The sequence below is a fragment of the Maylandia zebra genome, linkage group LG18 (assembly GCF_041146795.1).
Source record: "Maylandia zebra isolate NMK-2024a linkage group LG18, Mzebra_GT3a, whole genome shotgun sequence".
Lineage (NCBI taxonomy): Eukaryota > Metazoa > Chordata > Actinopteri > Cichliformes > Cichlidae > Maylandia > Maylandia zebra.
In genome coordinates, this window is record NC_135184.1 from 2169266 (window position 1) to 2188132 (window position 18867).

An 18867-nucleotide genomic window follows, 5' to 3' on the forward strand; every position below is an offset into this window, starting at 1 on the left:
GAGGTTTGCAGAAACAAAGCAGACACTTTGAGATCAAGAGAAGCTCCAACATGTGAAGGGCTTTTATTCTGAAGGGATGAAAACACTTCTGATGTACTTTTAGTGCAAAAAAAGCTTTTGAACAAAAACAATATATATATATAAAAATGAACTCTGAAATTAAAAATACACAATCACAAATACAAAAGCTTTAGGGAGTGAACGGATTAAATAGTGAATTAAATTATTGTTCATCATCAGCTGTAAATTAAAGTTATGACACATATTTATTCACATTGTCGCCTCATAAACTGGAATGTCTGAAAAACTACTTTAAATTAAAATAGTCAATAAAAACAAAAATAAATAAAAAACAGAAAACCTGATTACAGACGAGCAGCGAGCCCCACGGGCAGCGTGCTGCATTCAGGTGACGTCGGTCATTATTTTAGCTTTAAAACCTGAAGTGAAGAAACTAGAACGACTGAGCAGATGTTAATGTGAAGTCCTGAGCTGCTGCAGCCTCTGCTTCAGCTCTCTGCTCCTCTTCCTCAGTTCATCTTTCTTTGCCAACAGCTTCCTCTCCTGCTCTCTGACCTCCATGATGAACTCCGCCGCCTTCTTCAGGATCACCACCTTCGCCGCTTTTTCATTGTTGGCCACCGCTGGGACCTCGTCCCTCAGAACCATGAAGCTCATCTTCAGCTCGTTTCTCCGCTGCCTCTCCAGCACGTTGTGAGTCCTGCGCTTGTCGTTGTCCTCGCCCTCCGATTTCGGGCTCCAGCACCGGCGCCCGCCGCTCTGCCGCGGTGCCGCGCTGCTGCTCTCCGCCTTCACACGTTTCTCAGGGGGTTGCTGGGCAGCGTAGTTGTGTTGGTGGATGGTGACATGAGAGCGTTTCAGGACCAGAGGGGAGGTGTGGGACCGTCGAGATGACTTTCTCCTGTCCACTGTCACCACATCGATCTCTTCCTCTTCCTCATCATCTTCCTCTTCTGAGAAAAAAAACAAGGAAAAACATTCTGGTGTAAATAAAAGTGATCGCGGTCTGAGCCAAAACCACCGTCCTGCTGATGGACGAGTGACTGAACAGGGACAGAAAACGAGTGAAAGCAGCAGAGCGAGACAGAAAACGTGCCCTCCTTGAACTCCTCGCTTCCATATTTTCCATAGTTTTCAGACATTTACCGGCCAATGAAAACATTTCTCAGATGTCTGCTGACACTGACAGTACTGGTGGATATTTTAATCCACAGCTTAATTCAGACCAAGGTTACGTTTTAGTGTACTACTATCCACAGTAACTATAGCGTCAAAATAATGGTGACGTATGAGGAACAGAAAGAGCCCTGTGGTGAAGCTTTCTGAACAGCTGGTCTGATCTGGGATGACAGGCACGGCTTCACTGAGAGCCCCCACATCATTTGACTGTCCTCTGCACTTCCTGTGATGTAAAAGTACTGACCGCAAGAAGAAAACCAGCTACTGATTTTAAGGAGTTCACTTATGTCAGCTGATTGGACCCCAACGCACCTGAGCCTGTTGAGCCCCGCCTTGTTTAGGCTCCCTGACTCAGAGATCTGACCTGTGTGTGTGTGTGCGCGCACACGTGCAGGATGTCACAATGTTTGCAGCATCTAATATTTGTAAGTCTAATAAATTAAAAATAATTTCACTACTTTAGGAAAAGTCTGTCGTTTCTACTTCTGTTATGAAAATCCTCACACAGCCTGCAGGATATTTGCCTGCTTGGTGATAGGCTGTTCCCAGACGCTGTAATTAAAGGATGGCCACACCACAGTAGTGTTGGATATCAATAGATGCAGTATTTTGAGATGCTCTGAAAATCACTGGGTTACTACATTTCCAAAAAAATGCAAGTGGATCCTACCTGATGCTTCTTTGTTTCTAACCACTGGTCTCAGAGGGTAAATGAGAAGTGAAGGAAAGGTCGGAGAAAAGCAGAATTCAGAGTTCAGTGACTCTGATACTCAGGATTAAAGAGCTGGCTTTTCAAAATAAAACTCACCTGATTCGCTGTCACTGCTGCTGGGTGGTGGCGAGTCCAGTCTCAGCTCAGACCCCACCTCCATCGCCACACCATCATCCATCTGCTTCTCACCCAGGAACACCACAGAGGGGTCAATGCAGTCTGTCACCGAGGTGTGGAAGTCCTGCAGGTACCCAGCGCTCACCTGAGACCCGCCCACCTGCTCGTCAGCTGTTCTGTCTGTGATGGTCTTAGTGTTGCAGGAGTCCCGGCGGGCCCGCAGCGAGGCCAGCCTCTCTGACACCACCTTCTCCAGCTCTGTGGCAGCGGCGAAGCTGCTGCTCCACATGCAATCCTGGATGATGAAGGACTGCAGAAATGCTGCAGAGGAGCTGTGGTCATCGTCCAAGAGGTCAGACACCGCCTCCAAGTGGTCGGCGGCAGACAGGGAGGGTCTCCGGCTGGGGGACAAGGGAGGTGTAGGCAGCAGCTCGAACTTCTTCCAGATGTCTTCGCTGGGAGCCGGCAGGAGCTGGCTGCGTGGAGGAGGGTAGAAGTCTTCCTCTTCACCATTCAGGAAGAAGTAGGGCTGGACCACGTCGTAGTCATAATCGTAGTTTGTGCTGTTCAACACCGGCGGCATGACGGCGGCCTGAGAAACACAACAGGAGGTCAGCCTGAGCCAAGCACATGACCACAACATCAAAAAACCATCTGATATTACAACAGTGCAGGAGAATCAGTTAAGCATGCCAGACTCCATTCAAAAAACAGCTAGTTTAGCTTTCTTTGGATTAAAGTCCGAGTTTACATAATAGAAAGCAAAGATCCTTCATCAGTAAACAGCACTACACACATCTGCAGTGCAGATACACTCAAATGTATTAAAACTCGGGATTTAACATGCGTAACAGTTTTAAAAGTAGTAATTTTATCAAAAAATAAGAACAGAATATGCGGTTAAAAGACATAAGTAAAGGTTGCAGAGCAGAGTTAAACACAGAGCTTCAGTATGAGTAAAGTCTCCAGACAGGCGAGAACTTCTGCAGATATGCGAAACTCAGCTGTCAAAATGCGCGACGCTAGTTTAATAACATTGAATCATTTATTCAGAGTCACGCATCAAAGGAAAAACGGTCAAAATGCGAAGAACGAACATCAGCGATAAATTCGGCACACATTTTAAACTGACTAAGCGAAAAGTTAAACGACAGCAAAGAAAAGCATCCAGAAAGCTTCAGACATAAACTTACCGTTTTTCTCCAACAGTTAAGGTGAAAAGGTGAAAAAGGTCCAAATGTTCAAGCGAGTAACGAGTAAACTTATAGCGGGCTTTGTCCAGCAGAGCCTGTCAGTCTTAAATAATCCTCAGTTTCTCGAGAACAGACGCTATAACGGTCCCTCAGTGTCGCCCAGCTGCTCTGCAGTCTCAGCGTGAAACTCAGCCATCAGCTGCTTCACACACATTAAATACTCCGGCTTTTATATCTTCATCCGCCGGCACTACAATCTTCCCGCCAAATGCGAACTACGTAGTAAACAAACGGGACCTATCGATGTGCTGCTGACCCTTTAGAAAATAACCTTTAGCGCATTTCTGCCATAAAAGCTTGATTGTAGTATTAGTTTTACTTTAAATTCAGCAAGAAGATGTGCAAAATATGGGAACTATTTTACTCAGCGGACGTGTACTTTTTGTGAATGGTAAGAGGGTGGTCGTGACTGTAAGTGATGTAAAGGAACAAAGTTCCGGGAAACCCGCTCTTATCCCGTGATGAAGTCATGAAAACAAACAAGAAAAACAATGTTTATCGAAAGAAAACCTGGATTGAATAAACAAACAAACAACAGAACGAAGAAAACGATCACGAGCTCCGAATGCAAAAGCAAAACACGACATGTAATAGAAAGATTTAAAACTAGATTAAAAGACTAAAAAAAAAAAAAAAGTAATCTGCTAATAGAAAATGTATTAAATGAATCAAGTTTGATAAAATAAAAACAATTACAATATCATTAAAGAATAAAATAAAATTTTAAAGGAAAACTAACCTAAGAGAAGGAATTTTAAACAAAAACAAAACATATTTAAACAACTATTTTGAAAAATTATAAACAAAGCCACTAAAATGAGAAACAAGAATTTAGCACAGCAAATATACTGTTATTATATTTATTTATTTTACTTTGATGTGATTTTTTATTTTCTCTGTTTTGATGTCATCTAAATTAATTCTGGGAAAGACAACATCAAAATAACATCTATGAAACTGAAATATAAAGAACAGATTATGGGCTCCATGGTCAAGACCTATGAAGAAACTATTTATTTATTTCTTTTTAAATTCACAAAATGAAAGAATGTGCTTCAACCATCTCCAGGTCTCATTTCCCAGGTGTACATCCTTTATTTCTCTCCTCATATCTTAGACCCTCCCATCAAAAATGAGGTGAAAGAAGCAGAAACACAGAAACTGAGGCAACAGGCGCGCCAGATGTTTAGCTGTTAAAGATGTCACGAGGAACAGCTGCATCGGCTGTTTATTGCTTCATTACAGCCTGTTGCTGTATTTGATGTCCTCAGAGGTACATTTAAACCAGCTTTTTGAAGCAGACTTCAGTGGACGTGTCAGGGAAGGGGACACAGGTGATGAGCAGGTGAAAAGGTTGTTGGTGAACCTGTACTTCAAGAGGAGGGAGGAACACTGGATGATGGCCAAGAGTGTTAGATTTAACGAGAATGCAGCTAGGGGGCATCAGATGGAAGTCTGTGGGAGGAAGTGAGTGAATGCAGAGCCAAGAATGCCGCACACAGTTTGGGAGGAGCTGAGACAGGCTCTGGGTGGTAGGAAGGACTTAGCAGATGACTGGAAGTGCTGAGGAAACGGCCAAGAAAGTGTTTGGTGTATCGGGAAATACAAGGAGACTTGGTGGTGGAATGAGGCAGTGCAGGAAGGTATTTGGGTCAGCAAAAAAAGTGGGATATTCAGGAAGCTGAAGAAAGTGGAAGTACTGGGAGCTTAAGTGTACGACAAAGAGGTGACAAAGCAAAAAGCCCAGTAAGCTGTATTTCAGGCTGATACCAAAGGAGGAGAAAATGACTTGTAATGATCGACTAAGCAGGAAAGGACAGAAGTGATTAAGGATGGAGATGATAATGTGCTAACAAGTGAAAGGAGTGTGAAGATGGAAGGAGTACTCTGGGGATGTGATGAATGTAGAAATGAGAGGATGACAGTTAGAAAATCAGGAAGCGCAGAGGATCGAGTGAGAGGTGGGGAAAAGCCACTGGCCCAGAAGACCTACCTGTGAAGGTGTTTTGGAGGGTGGTGAGCTTTTTAACAGCATCTTAGAGAAGACCCAGAATAAAAACCGCAAACCTGTTTACTAAATCCATGACACACAAAGACCACAGAAGAGGCTCACAGACACGCCAAGAAACAAAGTGGAGGCAGCACCATAAATAAGCACGGGTCTAATTAAGGCAAGTGGACACAGGTGAGGAAAACACACAGGTGCAGATACTCTGGGATACGCTGAGGACTTCAAAGTGCTACAGAAACACTCACTGTGCACCGGATATCACTATAAAATACACAACCCACCGCATGCAACACTATTTCATGATTTGAGCCAACCTTTGTTTAACAGCAGCTCCTCCTGCCTTTTACTCTGCTGCCCCCTGCTGGTCAAAACCTCACACTGCCTCAAACTGCAGGATTCTTGTTTATCTTTGCATTTTCCACGTCTAGTTTTTTGTTAGATTTAATTTATTATTCTTTATAATTCTGCCTGCTTTTTACAATACCGTCAATATAACATGAATAACATTTACCTTTAATAAAATATCATCTATATAAATGTTGCTGCTAAAGATAAAACCGTAAGGTTGCTGCCCTCTTGTGGCTGTAACAACACACTGCATTACCAACCATAACCATAAATTCTTATTGTTGTCTGTGGATGGAGGGATGGAGGTAAGTGGATAGAGTATGTGCCATTTTAATCAGAATCAGAATCAGAATACTTTATTGATCCCTGGGGGAAATTATTTTTTGTTACAGTGCTCCATTTTAAACCAACATTAAGACAAGACATTTAATAGAAGTTATATTAATTTTTCCTAAATTTAATTTCATAACATAACAAAGCAGAAGATTTAGCTGAAATATTCAAACTACACATTTATTTAAACCAAACAAGTGTTTAAGATTTGTGTTCCCAGTGTTTGTAATCAGATGTAATCTGGGCTTTCTGACGTACATAACTGACTTCCAGCAAGGCTGCATGAATATGGCATTAGACAAAACACAACATGAACCCAGGAAAGACTCCAGCTGGAGGAACAGGCCAGTTAATGTCAGAGTTGTCCACATATAACCAAGGACAGCTTCAAAAACATCCGACTAACTGGAATTTCTAACTTAAAGACCTGAATAGAAGAGCCGATGATACACTGAAAAAAATATGTTGTTGGATTTACTTAATTCAATGGTGGACATTTGTTGCACACAGATGTTTTGCTTTGGCAGCAACTTAAACAATTGAGTTAAATTAACACAATTTATTCATGTTCAATAAACCTGTGCAATTTGTGTTGATACAATGTGACTTAAACATGTTTTGATGAAGTAATTTGAGCTCTTGAAATATTTTAATCCTTCACAATTTTCTCACTTTATCCCAACACCATTCAATAACTTTTACCCAATACTACTTGGTCACTTAAATACTACATGTTATCTTCAAATTACATTTTGCTATTATATTCTAGTATCAAATACACAATTTTCAAATGGAGGCCTTATAACAGATTATATTGTCCTCTTCCAAGATGGTTGCTGGCATCCACCAGTAACCTTTCAAAACAAAATGTCTAATTTCACTGCATTGACAGTAGGTAAAGAATTAAACTGACATTACTCCACTACTGAATCTACATAAATCAACAGTTAAATAATGTCAGTTCTTCCGTGTTCTCTGGAATCAATCACAGCAAAGAAATTAGACTCTTTCTTTTGAAAAATGTTGGGAAAGAACAAATCAAAACATTCTATTTAAGGCCTCTGACGTCAAGATTCAGTTAAACAACAATTATAACTAAACAATTTGAGGTAATGTTAGTTTCCATTAACATTAAATTAGGTTACTGAATTGGCAAACACCTTCCTATTAACATTACCCATTTTACCCCAATAACTAAAGAAATTAGCACTTGCAGGTCAAAACCTTTATTCAAGAGATGCAAAAATAACATTGATACAGTGACTGTCAAAAATTACAGCACTGATCATACTGTGACATCTTGGTTCAAAACAGCACACTTAGAAATATTCAACGTTCCTTACTTCAACTGAATGAAACTGAAAATACCATTTCACACGGCCCATATGGGATATTTAGACTGCATAACTGTTCATGCTACATCTCTTCACTAGTAAAAGAAAGAAAAAATACAAAGAGAAATTTAAAAATGCTGCCAAACAGAGAACTTGTACAGAGCAAAAGGAAAAACAAACAACAACAACAACAAAAAAACGGCTCGTCCTCATGGCAGTTGCAGTGTATATAAAAATGAACCCTGCGATCTGTTCCTGGAATTGAGCTTCAAAAATGCAGCAGAACAAGTGTGAGATTTAAATGTCTTCTCACCTAGAGCTGGTCACCTCACATGCATAACAGTGAGCTTCGTTGCAGGAGCAGTTTTGTCTTAGTTGTGAACTTTTCTTGAGAGCTGAGTTGCTTCCAACTCCATTACCACCCTTTGAATCACCTCAAAAGTGTAGCAGAGTTGTGATGGGTAACTCATATTGAAGGAATAAAAAAGGTCCAAACAGCATGGCTACTGCAAAGGTCACGTTATCCAGATCTTGAAGAACTACTATACCCTCGATGATGATGCCAACATCAGAAAAGTCATTGCCTGGTGCATCCTCTGGAGACAGATGTTCATTGTGGTTTTCTCAATCTGTGCAGTGGCCTCAGTCAAGTCCTGGTTAAACACAAAACATTTTTTTAAGATTCCCTTTTAAACTCATCTCTTTTGAATCTACCAGTTCTAATGTTAGAGTAATTTAAACCAATGCAAGCAACATAGTAAATAGCTATAGCCAAAGAGTGGCCTGCCATGCTGCCATTCATGGTCTAACAGAGTTTCTAAGAGAGGGTGAAAAACATAATTTTACATTAGTTTTTGTTAGAAAGACACCGGCCCATCAGAAATCCAGGTTTTGTCACTCAGAAGATGTTAGAATTTAGACTTTCAGCCCCACAATTTGGTTAGCTGTTGGTCTTTTTTTTTTTTTTCAAACAAAAACTAATGTAAATATTGGTGGGATTTTCCTTTGTTCACTAGAATGACAAATTTAAAGTTTTTTCACACTGATGTGACCCCTAATACAGGGGTGGGGCCTCAAGGGCCGGTGGCCGAGTTCACTACTAGGCCTCATGTGAACTTCAAATTATTAAAGAGGACTACTGGTCCTAACCAGTCCAATGAGGATCAAGTGGATAACTAAATGCATTTTTAAATGTTGCAAAGCCACAATCTACTCATAAAACACTCACCATGAACTCCTGCACCAAGATGTTGCAATTGTCTTTCACACAGATGCGGAGCACTTTGATGAGGGACTCCCTTCGAGCATTAATGTCATCCTAAAGTATTATAACAAAGAAAACAGAGATTTGTGAACTTTTCAGTAGCACAGAAGAAAATGATCCCAGACAAAAACTTAAACCAGTCAACATGCAACACCAGCATCTACAAAGCAATATCAAAAGTTCCTGTTTGACATCAACTTTATGGATATATAGTTTCCAGAACATTTATTTTTTTAAAAAGATCAATTTTTCTCAGTGGGCCAGTAAATGCATGACGAAAATTATGGCATCCTTTCGGTGGAATCAGTACTCACAGGTAATAGTTGACTGTTTCAATGGATGCAGCATAAAAATCTTTTACTGACCTAATGCAATACATATACACTTTGTAGTTAAAGAATTTTAAAGTTCTTACTGTCATTATGGCAGCTACATCCTTTAGCTTTGTGCCCTGTTCCCCCGATCACTTTGCAAACACTTTCAGCAGACTGTCAGAGAGAAACTCAGCTCCGTCAGAAACCTTGACTGTAAAGGCATGGTTGGGATGCACTGGAATGCTGCATTTCATCTGAAATGACATAAAATTATTTTGAAATAACAGCAGGCACTGTGCTTGGTTAATAATCAGTAATGTTTTGTTGAATAAAAACTGTGTTTCCAGATCTTATGGGATTAAAAAAATCCAAAGATGTTTATTTCTGATTTGCAACCCAAGAACCCACAAGTTACAACCTCATTTTAGTTCAAGTGTGCATTAATGCGAGTCCAGTAATCACCTTTCTGACAATACATACAGGTATAAGTTAAACCTATGGCAGATTTTGGATTTCTCAGTTGTATTAATAGGGTGGTCTATTTGAGTATGCATGCACCTAATAATTATAAAAAACCTATTATAATTAAGTTACAGAAACCTTAAGCGAAAATAGAATATACTTTCTTACCATAACACCTTGAACCCACAATCCATCAGCTGACTCCTGGTGAAATGCAGAATAGATGTGGTCTCTCAATGTGCATCAACAAAAACAAAAACAAAAACAAAAGGACAGCAGGTGAGGGCAGGAGGGGTAGGGATGTAAGCTAGCATAATACCGCTGATGATATTAGCTAAAGCTGTTCAATGTCCAAAATCTCACTAACACCACGGTGCAGTAAATACACAATGTAACTGAAGAGTCAGTTGACAAATCTATTCACACAGAAAACCAAATTATGTTATGAGTGCCTCGCAATTAGGTTTAATGTGATATTACGGCTCTTGTGCCAAAGACAAATTCAAATGAAAAAGCGCCAATTCTTTGACAACAGATAAAACAGCAAATAAGCAACCGGCTCTTTTTTAGCATGTTACATGGCGGCACTTTAGACGTTTAACTACATTTGGCTGAAATATGGTAAACATTAATTCAAAAAATCAAGACATACCAAAAAACGTAGAGTTGGCTGCTTGACTTGACTGAGATGGATGCATTTTTTAAACCACGATCCAAAGCCCGCGAGATGAAATCACGCGTGGTTTCACGAGATTTAACGTTGCTATCTTATTGACTTAGTTCACCTGAACATGATATGAACAATTTAATACACCCTTTCTGCATATCATGTAGTTTTTACACTATATAGTTACATTTATCTTTAAAACATGAGGCAATTGTGTTAAATACATGCAAGATGCTTACATAAATCCAAGAGATGGCCAGTCCCTTTTTTTCAGTGTAGGCGAGCCTTACATTTTAAAAGATGAGCATGTTTTCATAAATAACAACCTTAATCAAGGATTAAGATACTTTTTCAGACAGTGATAGAGTGTCAGGCTGTATCACACTCCAAGGTATACGTCACACCGCTGCACCAGTTTGACTCACTGAATCCATGGCAACAAAGTATTTCCTGTTTACTATAAATCTGACAACTTCTCACACAAATAAAAACGTCTGCCTCGGTTTGAAAGAGAGAAGCAAAGAGATGGAGCGCCATCCTGTGGTGAATCACTGGAAGTACAAAAAGAGAATTGTGGAAGACAGGAGGAAGCTGCGTGTGGAAGTAACAAAAAGCTGCAGTGGTGTTAGCAACATGTTTAAATTAACAAAACAATTTAACACGTTTGGAAAAAAGCTGATAATTTAGAAAAAAATAAAAAAAGTCAAAATAAAGAAATTATAATGTGAGACCAAGAAAGATTTTAAACACACCGAGTGAAGAATCTCAAAAACTGTCTTAATGATTCACTGACTTACTCAGGAGGTTAAAATCTTTCATTCAGCGACCTGGATGCAGATGGAAAAACTGAACCGATAACATTAATGTATTAAAACATTATAGTTACTTTTAACAAACAGTCCAACTTGAACTGTTTTTAATTATTGTGGTAACTGATAACTGAACTTGCAGAGGCAGTAAGAGTGTGTTGGAGTGCACAGCTGGACAGGCCGCGTTTTTGTAACGGCATAAACGATGAAAGGCGGTGGATTGGCCAGTTGTTCATGATCGACTCTGAGCTGGACCAATTACAGCCGAGGAGGTCGGATGCACCCTCCCCCTCTCGTTTGGGCAACGGCTCTGAAAGCAATCTCATCAGAGACAAACCAAAGAAAACGGAGAAGAAAAAACAGAAAGAAGGTGCAGAAAAAAATGAGTGCCAAAAGGAAACAAGCCCTTCAGGCAGACGCTGCCAAATATGTAAAGATAACTCAACTGTTTGGTGGTGTCTGTGGTGGAGCTTCCACAGATTCAGTAACATTAGCAAGTGGTGGAGGCCAGCAGGTGGATGAGAGAAAGGGGAGCCAGGAGGAGGAGAGACCCGGGGCGGTTCCAGGGGCGGAGGAACTTCAGGTCAGAAGTTATGACCTGCAGTCTATCCGGGTCAGTTATAAACCAAGTTTATTTTCATTGTGCTGACTTTTTATTGACGTTTATTCTTCTGCTTTGTGCGTCGGGGATTTGCAGGGCGGACTGACATGAAAAGAGCACTACACACCAGACCTGCGCTGAAGCTTCTTTCTTAAGGTGCTCAAAGTGTAACATCAGCAGCTTGTTTGCTGGCAGTCAGTTGTCAGCTCACAGAGCACGAGTGACTCGAGACGGCGAGTTTTGGAGCGTATAGTGGATGTGGTCCAAGTACTTGGGAAGAGGGGACTCAGCTATGGGCATGTGGAGAACGAGGCTGCACACGTGGGGTGAGAACACCATCGATCATGGTAACGTTCTGATTGTGTTATTAGGCAAGTATGATAAGTGCCTTGGAGAACATTTGAATGACTGCAATGAGAAAAGCAAGAAGTTGCATGAGTCCAGTGGAGGAAGAGGTAGAAGGTGTCTCATCACCCTACTTTCCACAATGACTGTCAACTCAGTGACTGATGCACTCGGCCATCTCATTCAAGAGAGCATCAACAGTGACGTCCAGAAAGCTGGCAGGTTCTCTGTTCAGCCAGACACAACCCAAAACATCACAGGTTATGATCCGTGTTCAGTAATCATCAGGTATGTTACTGAGGCCGTGCAGGAGAGGCTTGTCTCCATAGCGAGGTGCGATGCATCCACAGGCAGCACTTTGTAAACTTGCTGTGGTGGGGCGTGGTCTGCGGTGCCATGCAGGGAGGGCGGACGCACCTGCACGGCGTCCTTAATCACGCCCGCCTAGTTAAAAACACGGGGACTCAGGGGTTTGGTGATTGTTGTGGTGAGATGTAAATAAAGATGGCTCCGAATGATACTCCGTGGTCCCACCGTGCCTTATTCTCGCCACATTGGTGCCGAAACCCAGGAGACAGCACGGCGGGTCCGTATCGGAGCCAGGGAATGGAGGAGCTGGCCCAAATGGTGGTCGAAATGGCGGCCGCCCAGCGGGAGCAGGCGGCGGAGGTGCGTCGCCAGCAGGAAGAGCTGCAGGACCAGTCCGAGCGCCACCTGGAAAGGATTGGGGAGCTGGCGGCGCTGCTCTGGGCCTGGGCGCCACCCCCACAGGTGTGTCCCGAGGACAGTGAAGCGGTGGAGGAGGCGGCAGACGAGGCGCGCGAGGGTCTGCGCCGGCTGGAGGAGGAGGAGGAGGAGCTGTGTGAGGGGCTGCTCGAGCCGGGAGTGGCGGCGGAGGGAGTAGTAGCAACGGAGGGAGTAGTAGCGACGGAGGAAGTAGTAGCGAGGGAGGAGTCGCGCGATGGGCTGCTCCAGCCGGGAGCGACGGCGGTGACGGATGGGCCGCGCAAGGAGCTGGAGGTCCCCGTGCCAGGGGAGCCTGCTCGAGTGGAACTGGCGAGCGAGGCGTGCGCCACGCTTGAGATCGCCGTGCTCACCAGACCGGCCTCACCACCACCAGAGGCCAGTACACGCCACACCTCTGTTGTGCTATGCAGACAAACTTAATCTTGTGCTTGCTGACACAACACAAAGTGTTGTTGAAAGTGGATCACTCTTTAATTTACTTAATGACATAGCTGTGTTCATGAAGGAGTCTTATCACAGGGTTAATCTGTGGGAGAAACAAACCCAAGAAGAGACGAGACACAGACGCCTCGGTCCATTATGATGGACATCCAGTATGATGTCCTGCAAAATATCTTTGGACACTTTGGAAAACCAGGTGATGCCTCTTCACTGATGCAGTGCTCACGCTGAAAAGCTTGAAAAAGAAAACCTAGCTGTTTGTGCCAGAGCACGAGGTTTTAAAGAAGCACGAAACTGTGTTAACACACAGACATTTCTTAGTGTTTGAGCGAAGGACATTCTCTGCCCATCGCATGGTGACTGCCTGTGACAAAGTGGTTTGGCATGAACTCATTTACCACTTACAGTCAGCCATAATACTTTAATTTAGACATTGCTGGTGTAACTTTGCTTAACACACTCTCCCGGGTTTGTTTGTGGTAGCAGTAGTTACATTCATCACATCCATGCATGTTTTTTAAAGAAAACACTACTGACCATCAGGTCATTTGAATTTTCTTCTGTTTACAGGCAAATGTCTGGTAAATTATGTTTCTTTATGTTGCTTTGGTTATGCTTACCATGTTTGTCCATTTATTCAGGTCATATATTTAAGACAGGTACAGTGGGGCAAAAAAGTATTTAGTCAGCCACCGATTGTGCAAGTTCCCCCACCTAAAATGATGACAGAGGTCAGTAATTTGCACCAGAGGTACACTTCAACTGTGAGAGACAGAATGTGAAAAAAAAATCCATGAATCCACATGGTAGGATTTGTAAAGAATTTATTGGTAAATCAGGGTGGAAAATAAGTATTTGGTCAATAACAAAAATACAACTCAATACTTTGTAACATAACCTTTGTTGGCAATAACAGAGGTCAAACGTTTACTATAGGTCTTTACCAGGTTTGCACACACAGTAGCTGGTATTTTGGCCCATTCCTCCATGCAGATTTTCTCGAGAGCAGTGATGTTTTGGGGCTGTCGCTGAGCAACACGGACTTTCAACTCCCGCCACAGATTTTCTATGGGGTTGAGGTCTGGAGACTGGCTAGGCCACTCCAGGACTTTCAAATGCTTCTTACGGAGCCACTCCTTTGTTGCCCGGGCGGTGTGTTTTGGATCATTGTCATGTTGGAAGACCCAGCCTCGTTTCATCTTCAAAGTTCTCACTGATGGAAGGAGGTTTTGGCTCAAAATCTCACGATACATGGCCCCATTCATTCTGTCCTTAACACGGATCAGTCGTCCTGTCCCCTTGGCAGAAAAACAGCCCCATAGCATGATGTTTCCACCCCCATGCTTCACAGTAGGTATGGTGTTCTTGGGATGCAACTCAGTATTCTTCTTCCTCCAAACACGACGAGTTGAGTTTATACCAAAAAGTTCTACTTTGGTTTCATCTGACCACATGACATTCTCCCAATCCTCTGCTGTATCATCCATGTGCTCTCTGGCAAACTTCAGACGGGCCTGGACATGCACTGGCTTCAGCAGCGGAACACGTCTGGCACTGCGGGATTTGATTCCCTGCCGTTGTAGTGTGTTACTGATGGTGACCTTTGTTACTTTGGTCCCAGCTCTCTGCAGGTCATTCACCAGGTCCCCCCGTGTGGTTCTGGGATCTTTGCTCACCGTTCTCATGATCATTTTGACTCCACGGGATGAGATCTTGCGTGGAGCCCCAGATCGAGGGAGATTATCAGTGGTCTTGTATGTCTTCCATTTTCTGATGATTGCTCCCACAGTTGATTTTTTCACACCAAGCTGCTTGCCTATTGTAGATTCACTCTTCCCAGTCTGGTGCAGGTCTACAATACTTTTCCTGGTGTCCTTCGAAAGCTCTTTGGTCTTGGCCATGGCGGAGTTTGGAGTCTGACTGTTTGAGGCTGTGGACAGGTGTCTTTTATACAGATGATGAGTTCAAACAGGTGCCATTCATACAGGAAACGAGTGGGGGACAGAAAAGCTTCTTACAGAAGACGTTACAGGTCTGTGAGAGCCAGAGATTTTCCTTGTTTGAGGTGACCAAATACTTATTTTCCACCCTGATTTACGAATAAATTCTTTACAAATCCTACCATGTGGATTCATGGATTTTTTTTTTCACATTCTGTCTCTCACAGTTGAAGTGTACCTCTGGTGCAAATTACTGACCTCTGTCATCATTTTAGGTGGGGGAACTTGCACAATCGGTCGCTGACTAAATACTTTTTTGCCCCACTGTATATGGGAAGCCCCAGTACTTCCTGTTTATATAGGGTCATGAGGTCATTGAGTTGTATTGTATGCAGTGTTTTACTTCTCAAACCATTTAGCTGAGTAAGTGAGTTTGTCAATTTCATGCATAATCTTGTTCCTGTTCTTTGTTTGGAATTGTATTGTTTGGTCTGACTAACGAGGTCAGGTGTGGGTAAAGTCCTGTATAAAGCAGGTGGGATTTTTTTTGCCTACCAGGTTGATTTTTTTGTAGAAGTATACTTAAAAGAACCTTTATAGTCTGCTGATGCTGTTTACTTATCACCTTTCTTGCTGCTTACGTTATGCTACCCCACACTGCCACACAAGATAGCCTCAAAAGCATCGCCCGGGACTTCCCAACTGTGAAGTCAGCTGCAGACACATTTGTGAAACAGACAAATCGGAAACTCGAGGAGAGTGAGGACAACGCAGACATGGAAGTGGAGGCTGAACTACCTGAAAAGAGGGCCAAGAAGAGAAAAGGCCGGAGAGATGACTGAAGCAAATCAATGCTGAGAAATCATATGGTGAAAGTGCACGACACCATCCTGGACACAGTTATAGAAACAATGCACAAACGATTTGTCACAGCTCTTCTCGCAGATTTGGCATGGTTGGACCCCAGGAAGTTTAGCCAGGGCAGAACAGTTTCTCTTCCTAGTAATGCTCTTCAAAACCTGAGCACATGTCTCCTCAAATTTGACAGCAGGGCTTCAGTAAATAACTTTCAGTGAGAACTGAAAAGTTTTGCTGGACAGTGGGAAAGGCTTAAGACATCACATGTACAGGACCGGAGCAGGAAAGATCTGAAGAACGGGACGAAGAAGGTGAAATGGTGACCAAAAGATGTGATTTTTGCAAAAACTGCCCACTGTGATGCTATCAAATACTCAACATGCTGTCTGATGCCTGTCGTCTCCGTGGGCTGGCACACAAGTACCTGTTGACCCTCTCCCTCACTCAGGCTGCCTGTGAAAGAACTTTCTCTGCACTCAAATTCATTAAAAGCAGATTCAGAAGGGGTCTGTCTGCAAACAGGCTGGAGATCTTTATGCTGATGGCAAAAGGACATTGGACATGGTCGTTGGACTCCCGACATGGTCGTTGAAAGGGTAGCTGAGAAGAGTGACCTGCTGAGAAAGCTGCTTTTGTAACCTGGTTAGGTGAAATAAAAAAGATCAAAACATTCCTAATTATGTATCAGTTAAGATTAAATTCAACTTTATTACCTAAAGTACAGTCAAATGAATAGGTTTGTATCTACCTTTACTTCAAACAAGTCAAGTATTCAGAAAATGCTCACAATGTTTCCATCTGAACCTGTTTTTAATGCATAAGACAGCAGATAGAATAAATATGGGATCGGAGTATTAGGCATTTATAAAGATGTTTTCTTACAGCCTTAATCTGTCATTGTTTCGTTTCAGATGCTGTCAGTGATTTTTGGAAGTCTGTTCATTTTAACTAAGTACTACATACAATATGACTCAACCATTTTTCTACAGTAAACATAAGCGTCCTGTCATCGTCACGTGCCATTCTTTGTCACCCTTTGCTGTCGTTTCACTTCTTAAAAGTTTCCATGTGATAACATATGTTCAGTGTTGCTGCTGTGGAAGTGCTGTAGGTGACTTTTTATTGATGCAGTGAGTTAATAGTTTCTGATACAATTCAATCACAATCTGTCCTTAATAGATTTTAATATTCATCTAATCTTTGTTCCTTTGTCCTGTTTTCAGGGTCTAATCATACATTGTTTGTTTGTTTAAGAGGTTCTTTAGACCAAACAACTTTTTAAGTTCCTCAACATAAGTTTGGTTGACCAACCATCCTATAGTATTTTATTTTATTTTTTCACGTGTTGACTTGTAAAAGCCTGTATGACAATTTTTTTTTTTTTGCCATTCATTAACCCCACAGAGAAGGCATCATTTAAATATGTTAACGTTTTCTTTAAGCAAGCAGTATTAAAGTTTTTCGTGACTGGGCCCAGTGTCCTCATTTTTGGAAATGAAAATATGGTCACCCTAACGTAAATACTGCTGTATGTGATTCAGCTATTTTTGTGGAATAAAGATAACAGTACTGTGATCACTCGAGCAAGTCCATAAAGTGCCATTCTTTGTCACCCTTCTCTGTCATTTCACTTTCTTTTACCTGTACTGTGTGTACACTGCCATCAAAAAGTCAATTAAATGTTATTTTTTTCCTCACCTTTCTTTCTGTCTCCTTTCACTTTTTAAAGGTTGGTATTAAAAAAATTTGTGCTGCTATGTTGTTTATTGATGTGGTAAAAAAGACTTTATGAAAATATAACTAAATCTGTCATTTATTGATTTTAATATTCAATAATGACCATGTCTCACCTCTAGACGTCTCTGTCTTAATTTCCAACATGTGTTGTAGATAGTTCGGTAAGTTAACTTGACCAAGCGGTCTTTTCTTTTCTGCTAAGTACTGTTTAGAACACCAGAATAGGCAGGATGCTGTAGGTTTAAGTTCTTTAGATTGATACATATATACCAACAATTCAGCGTACATCACTGTCACAACAGCATTTTTTTTCATTCAAAAGCTTTATGGCTTTTCCGACAATACCTGGTGGGCCGGTCTCTAGTCCAAATGCCCGGGCCGATTTTTTTGTCCCAGTCCAGCTACGTTGGAGTGTTATGGAAATATATAAAACTATATATGTGGAACTTGCTTCAAACCAGAGAGGCACAGGTACCAATGCAGCAAATGTGTTTTCAAAAATGTCTTCAAAGAAAAAAGAACTGATGACAATTAAAAAAAAACAAAAAACACTGGAGGAAAAGTGACGTGTTTGGAAATTCCCTGCTGTTGTTGAACGCATCAGTAGTGTACCTCAGGTGTGTTAGTTGCGTGTCCGGCGAGAACAGAAAGGTGAGTCATTAACCAGCAGAGCTAAATTAGCTTTCTAAGCTCAGAGTTAGCATCAGAGGGCTAGCACGTGTTTTTGGCTAGCTTGGCTCGTTAACATGGTGGCTAACCATGACTAGCTTAAGTAGCTGCTAACATCCACCAACGTGACTGTCAAAGAGACTTTGATGTTTGCACTGTACCGATGTAGTGGAAATTCTAAAAAGAGGTATTTTGGAGAATGTTGGAGACTTCCTGTTATAAACCCTCAGTAAGGCTGGGCGAGCTTGCTAGCTGCCTGTAATTTAAAGCTTTAATGTGCTATTGGTCTACATTTTGGGCCCATTTTAATGAATTACTTCTATTTTGAGTAGCTAAGCTTACCGGTACTAATTAAGTGATTTAAGTGAAATATTTTAATTTATTACGAAATGAATTCGTTCCCGAGGGTCTTTTGTAAGACAAAAATTTTCGTAAATCGAAGCACCCATCGCGCCTCTTGAGTGAGGCGATGCTGGCTGGAGACGAAGTTCTTGGTGGAGGAGGAGGTGGCGGAGGCTCAAGGAAGCATACGCACGCATGCATACATATGTACAGTGGGGCAAAAAAGTATTTAGTCAGCCACCGATTGTGCAAGTTCCCCCACTTAAAATGATGACAGAGGTCAGTAATTTGCACCAGAGGTACACTTCAACTGTGAGAGACAGAATGTGAAAAAAAAATCCATGAATCCACATGGTAGGATTT

At 41.9% G+C, this 18867-nt stretch overlaps 1 protein-coding gene and 1 long non-coding RNA gene across 3 annotated transcripts; both read right to left on the reverse strand.

Annotated features, from left to right (window-relative positions):
• Window positions 1–33: 33 nt before the first annotated feature.
• Window positions 34–5411, reverse strand: LOC101464606 (transcriptional regulator Myc-2). 2 transcript variants are annotated; one of them, XM_004575680.2, is made up of 3 exons: window positions 5276–5411; window positions 2009–2621; window positions 34–974 (listed from the first exon to the last, which is right to left on the reverse strand). In XM_004575680.2, exons 1-3 carry the CDS (start codon window positions 5315–5317, stop codon window positions 475–477), a joined length of 1155 nt encoding a protein of 384 aa, XP_004575737.2. In that variant the 5' UTR covers window positions 5318–5411; the 3' UTR covers window positions 34–474. The 2 variants fall into 2 exon arrangements, with proteins under 2 accessions (XP_004575737.2, XP_004575738.2); XM_004575681.3 differs by lacking the exon at window positions 5276–5411 and adding an exon at window positions 3223–3432.
• Window positions 5412–6434: 1023 nt separating this feature from the next.
• On the reverse strand, window positions 6435–9869 carry LOC143413518 (uncharacterized). Its single transcript, XR_013094115.1, has 4 exons — window positions 9517–9869; window positions 8988–9140; window positions 8537–8626; window positions 6435–7961 (listed from the first exon to the last, which is right to left on the reverse strand). It is a non-coding gene; the product is annotated as an uncharacterized LOC143413518 (long non-coding RNA).
• Window positions 9870–18867: the final 8998 nt, after the last annotated feature.

Coding starts and splice junctions, on each gene's coding strand:
- LOC101464606 (XM_004575680.2), bottom strand. CDS start 5,317: ATGCTGTTAAAAAGCTCACCACCCTCCAAAACACCTTCACAG. Junction 2,622..5,275: donor CCTCCAAAACACCTTCACAG/GTAGGTCTTCTG, acceptor TGTGTTTCTCAG/GCCGCCGTCATGCCGCCGGT. Junction 975..2,008: donor CAGCAGTGACAGCGAATCAG/GTGAGTTTTATT, acceptor TTTTTTTCTCAG/AAGAGGAAGATGATGAGGAA.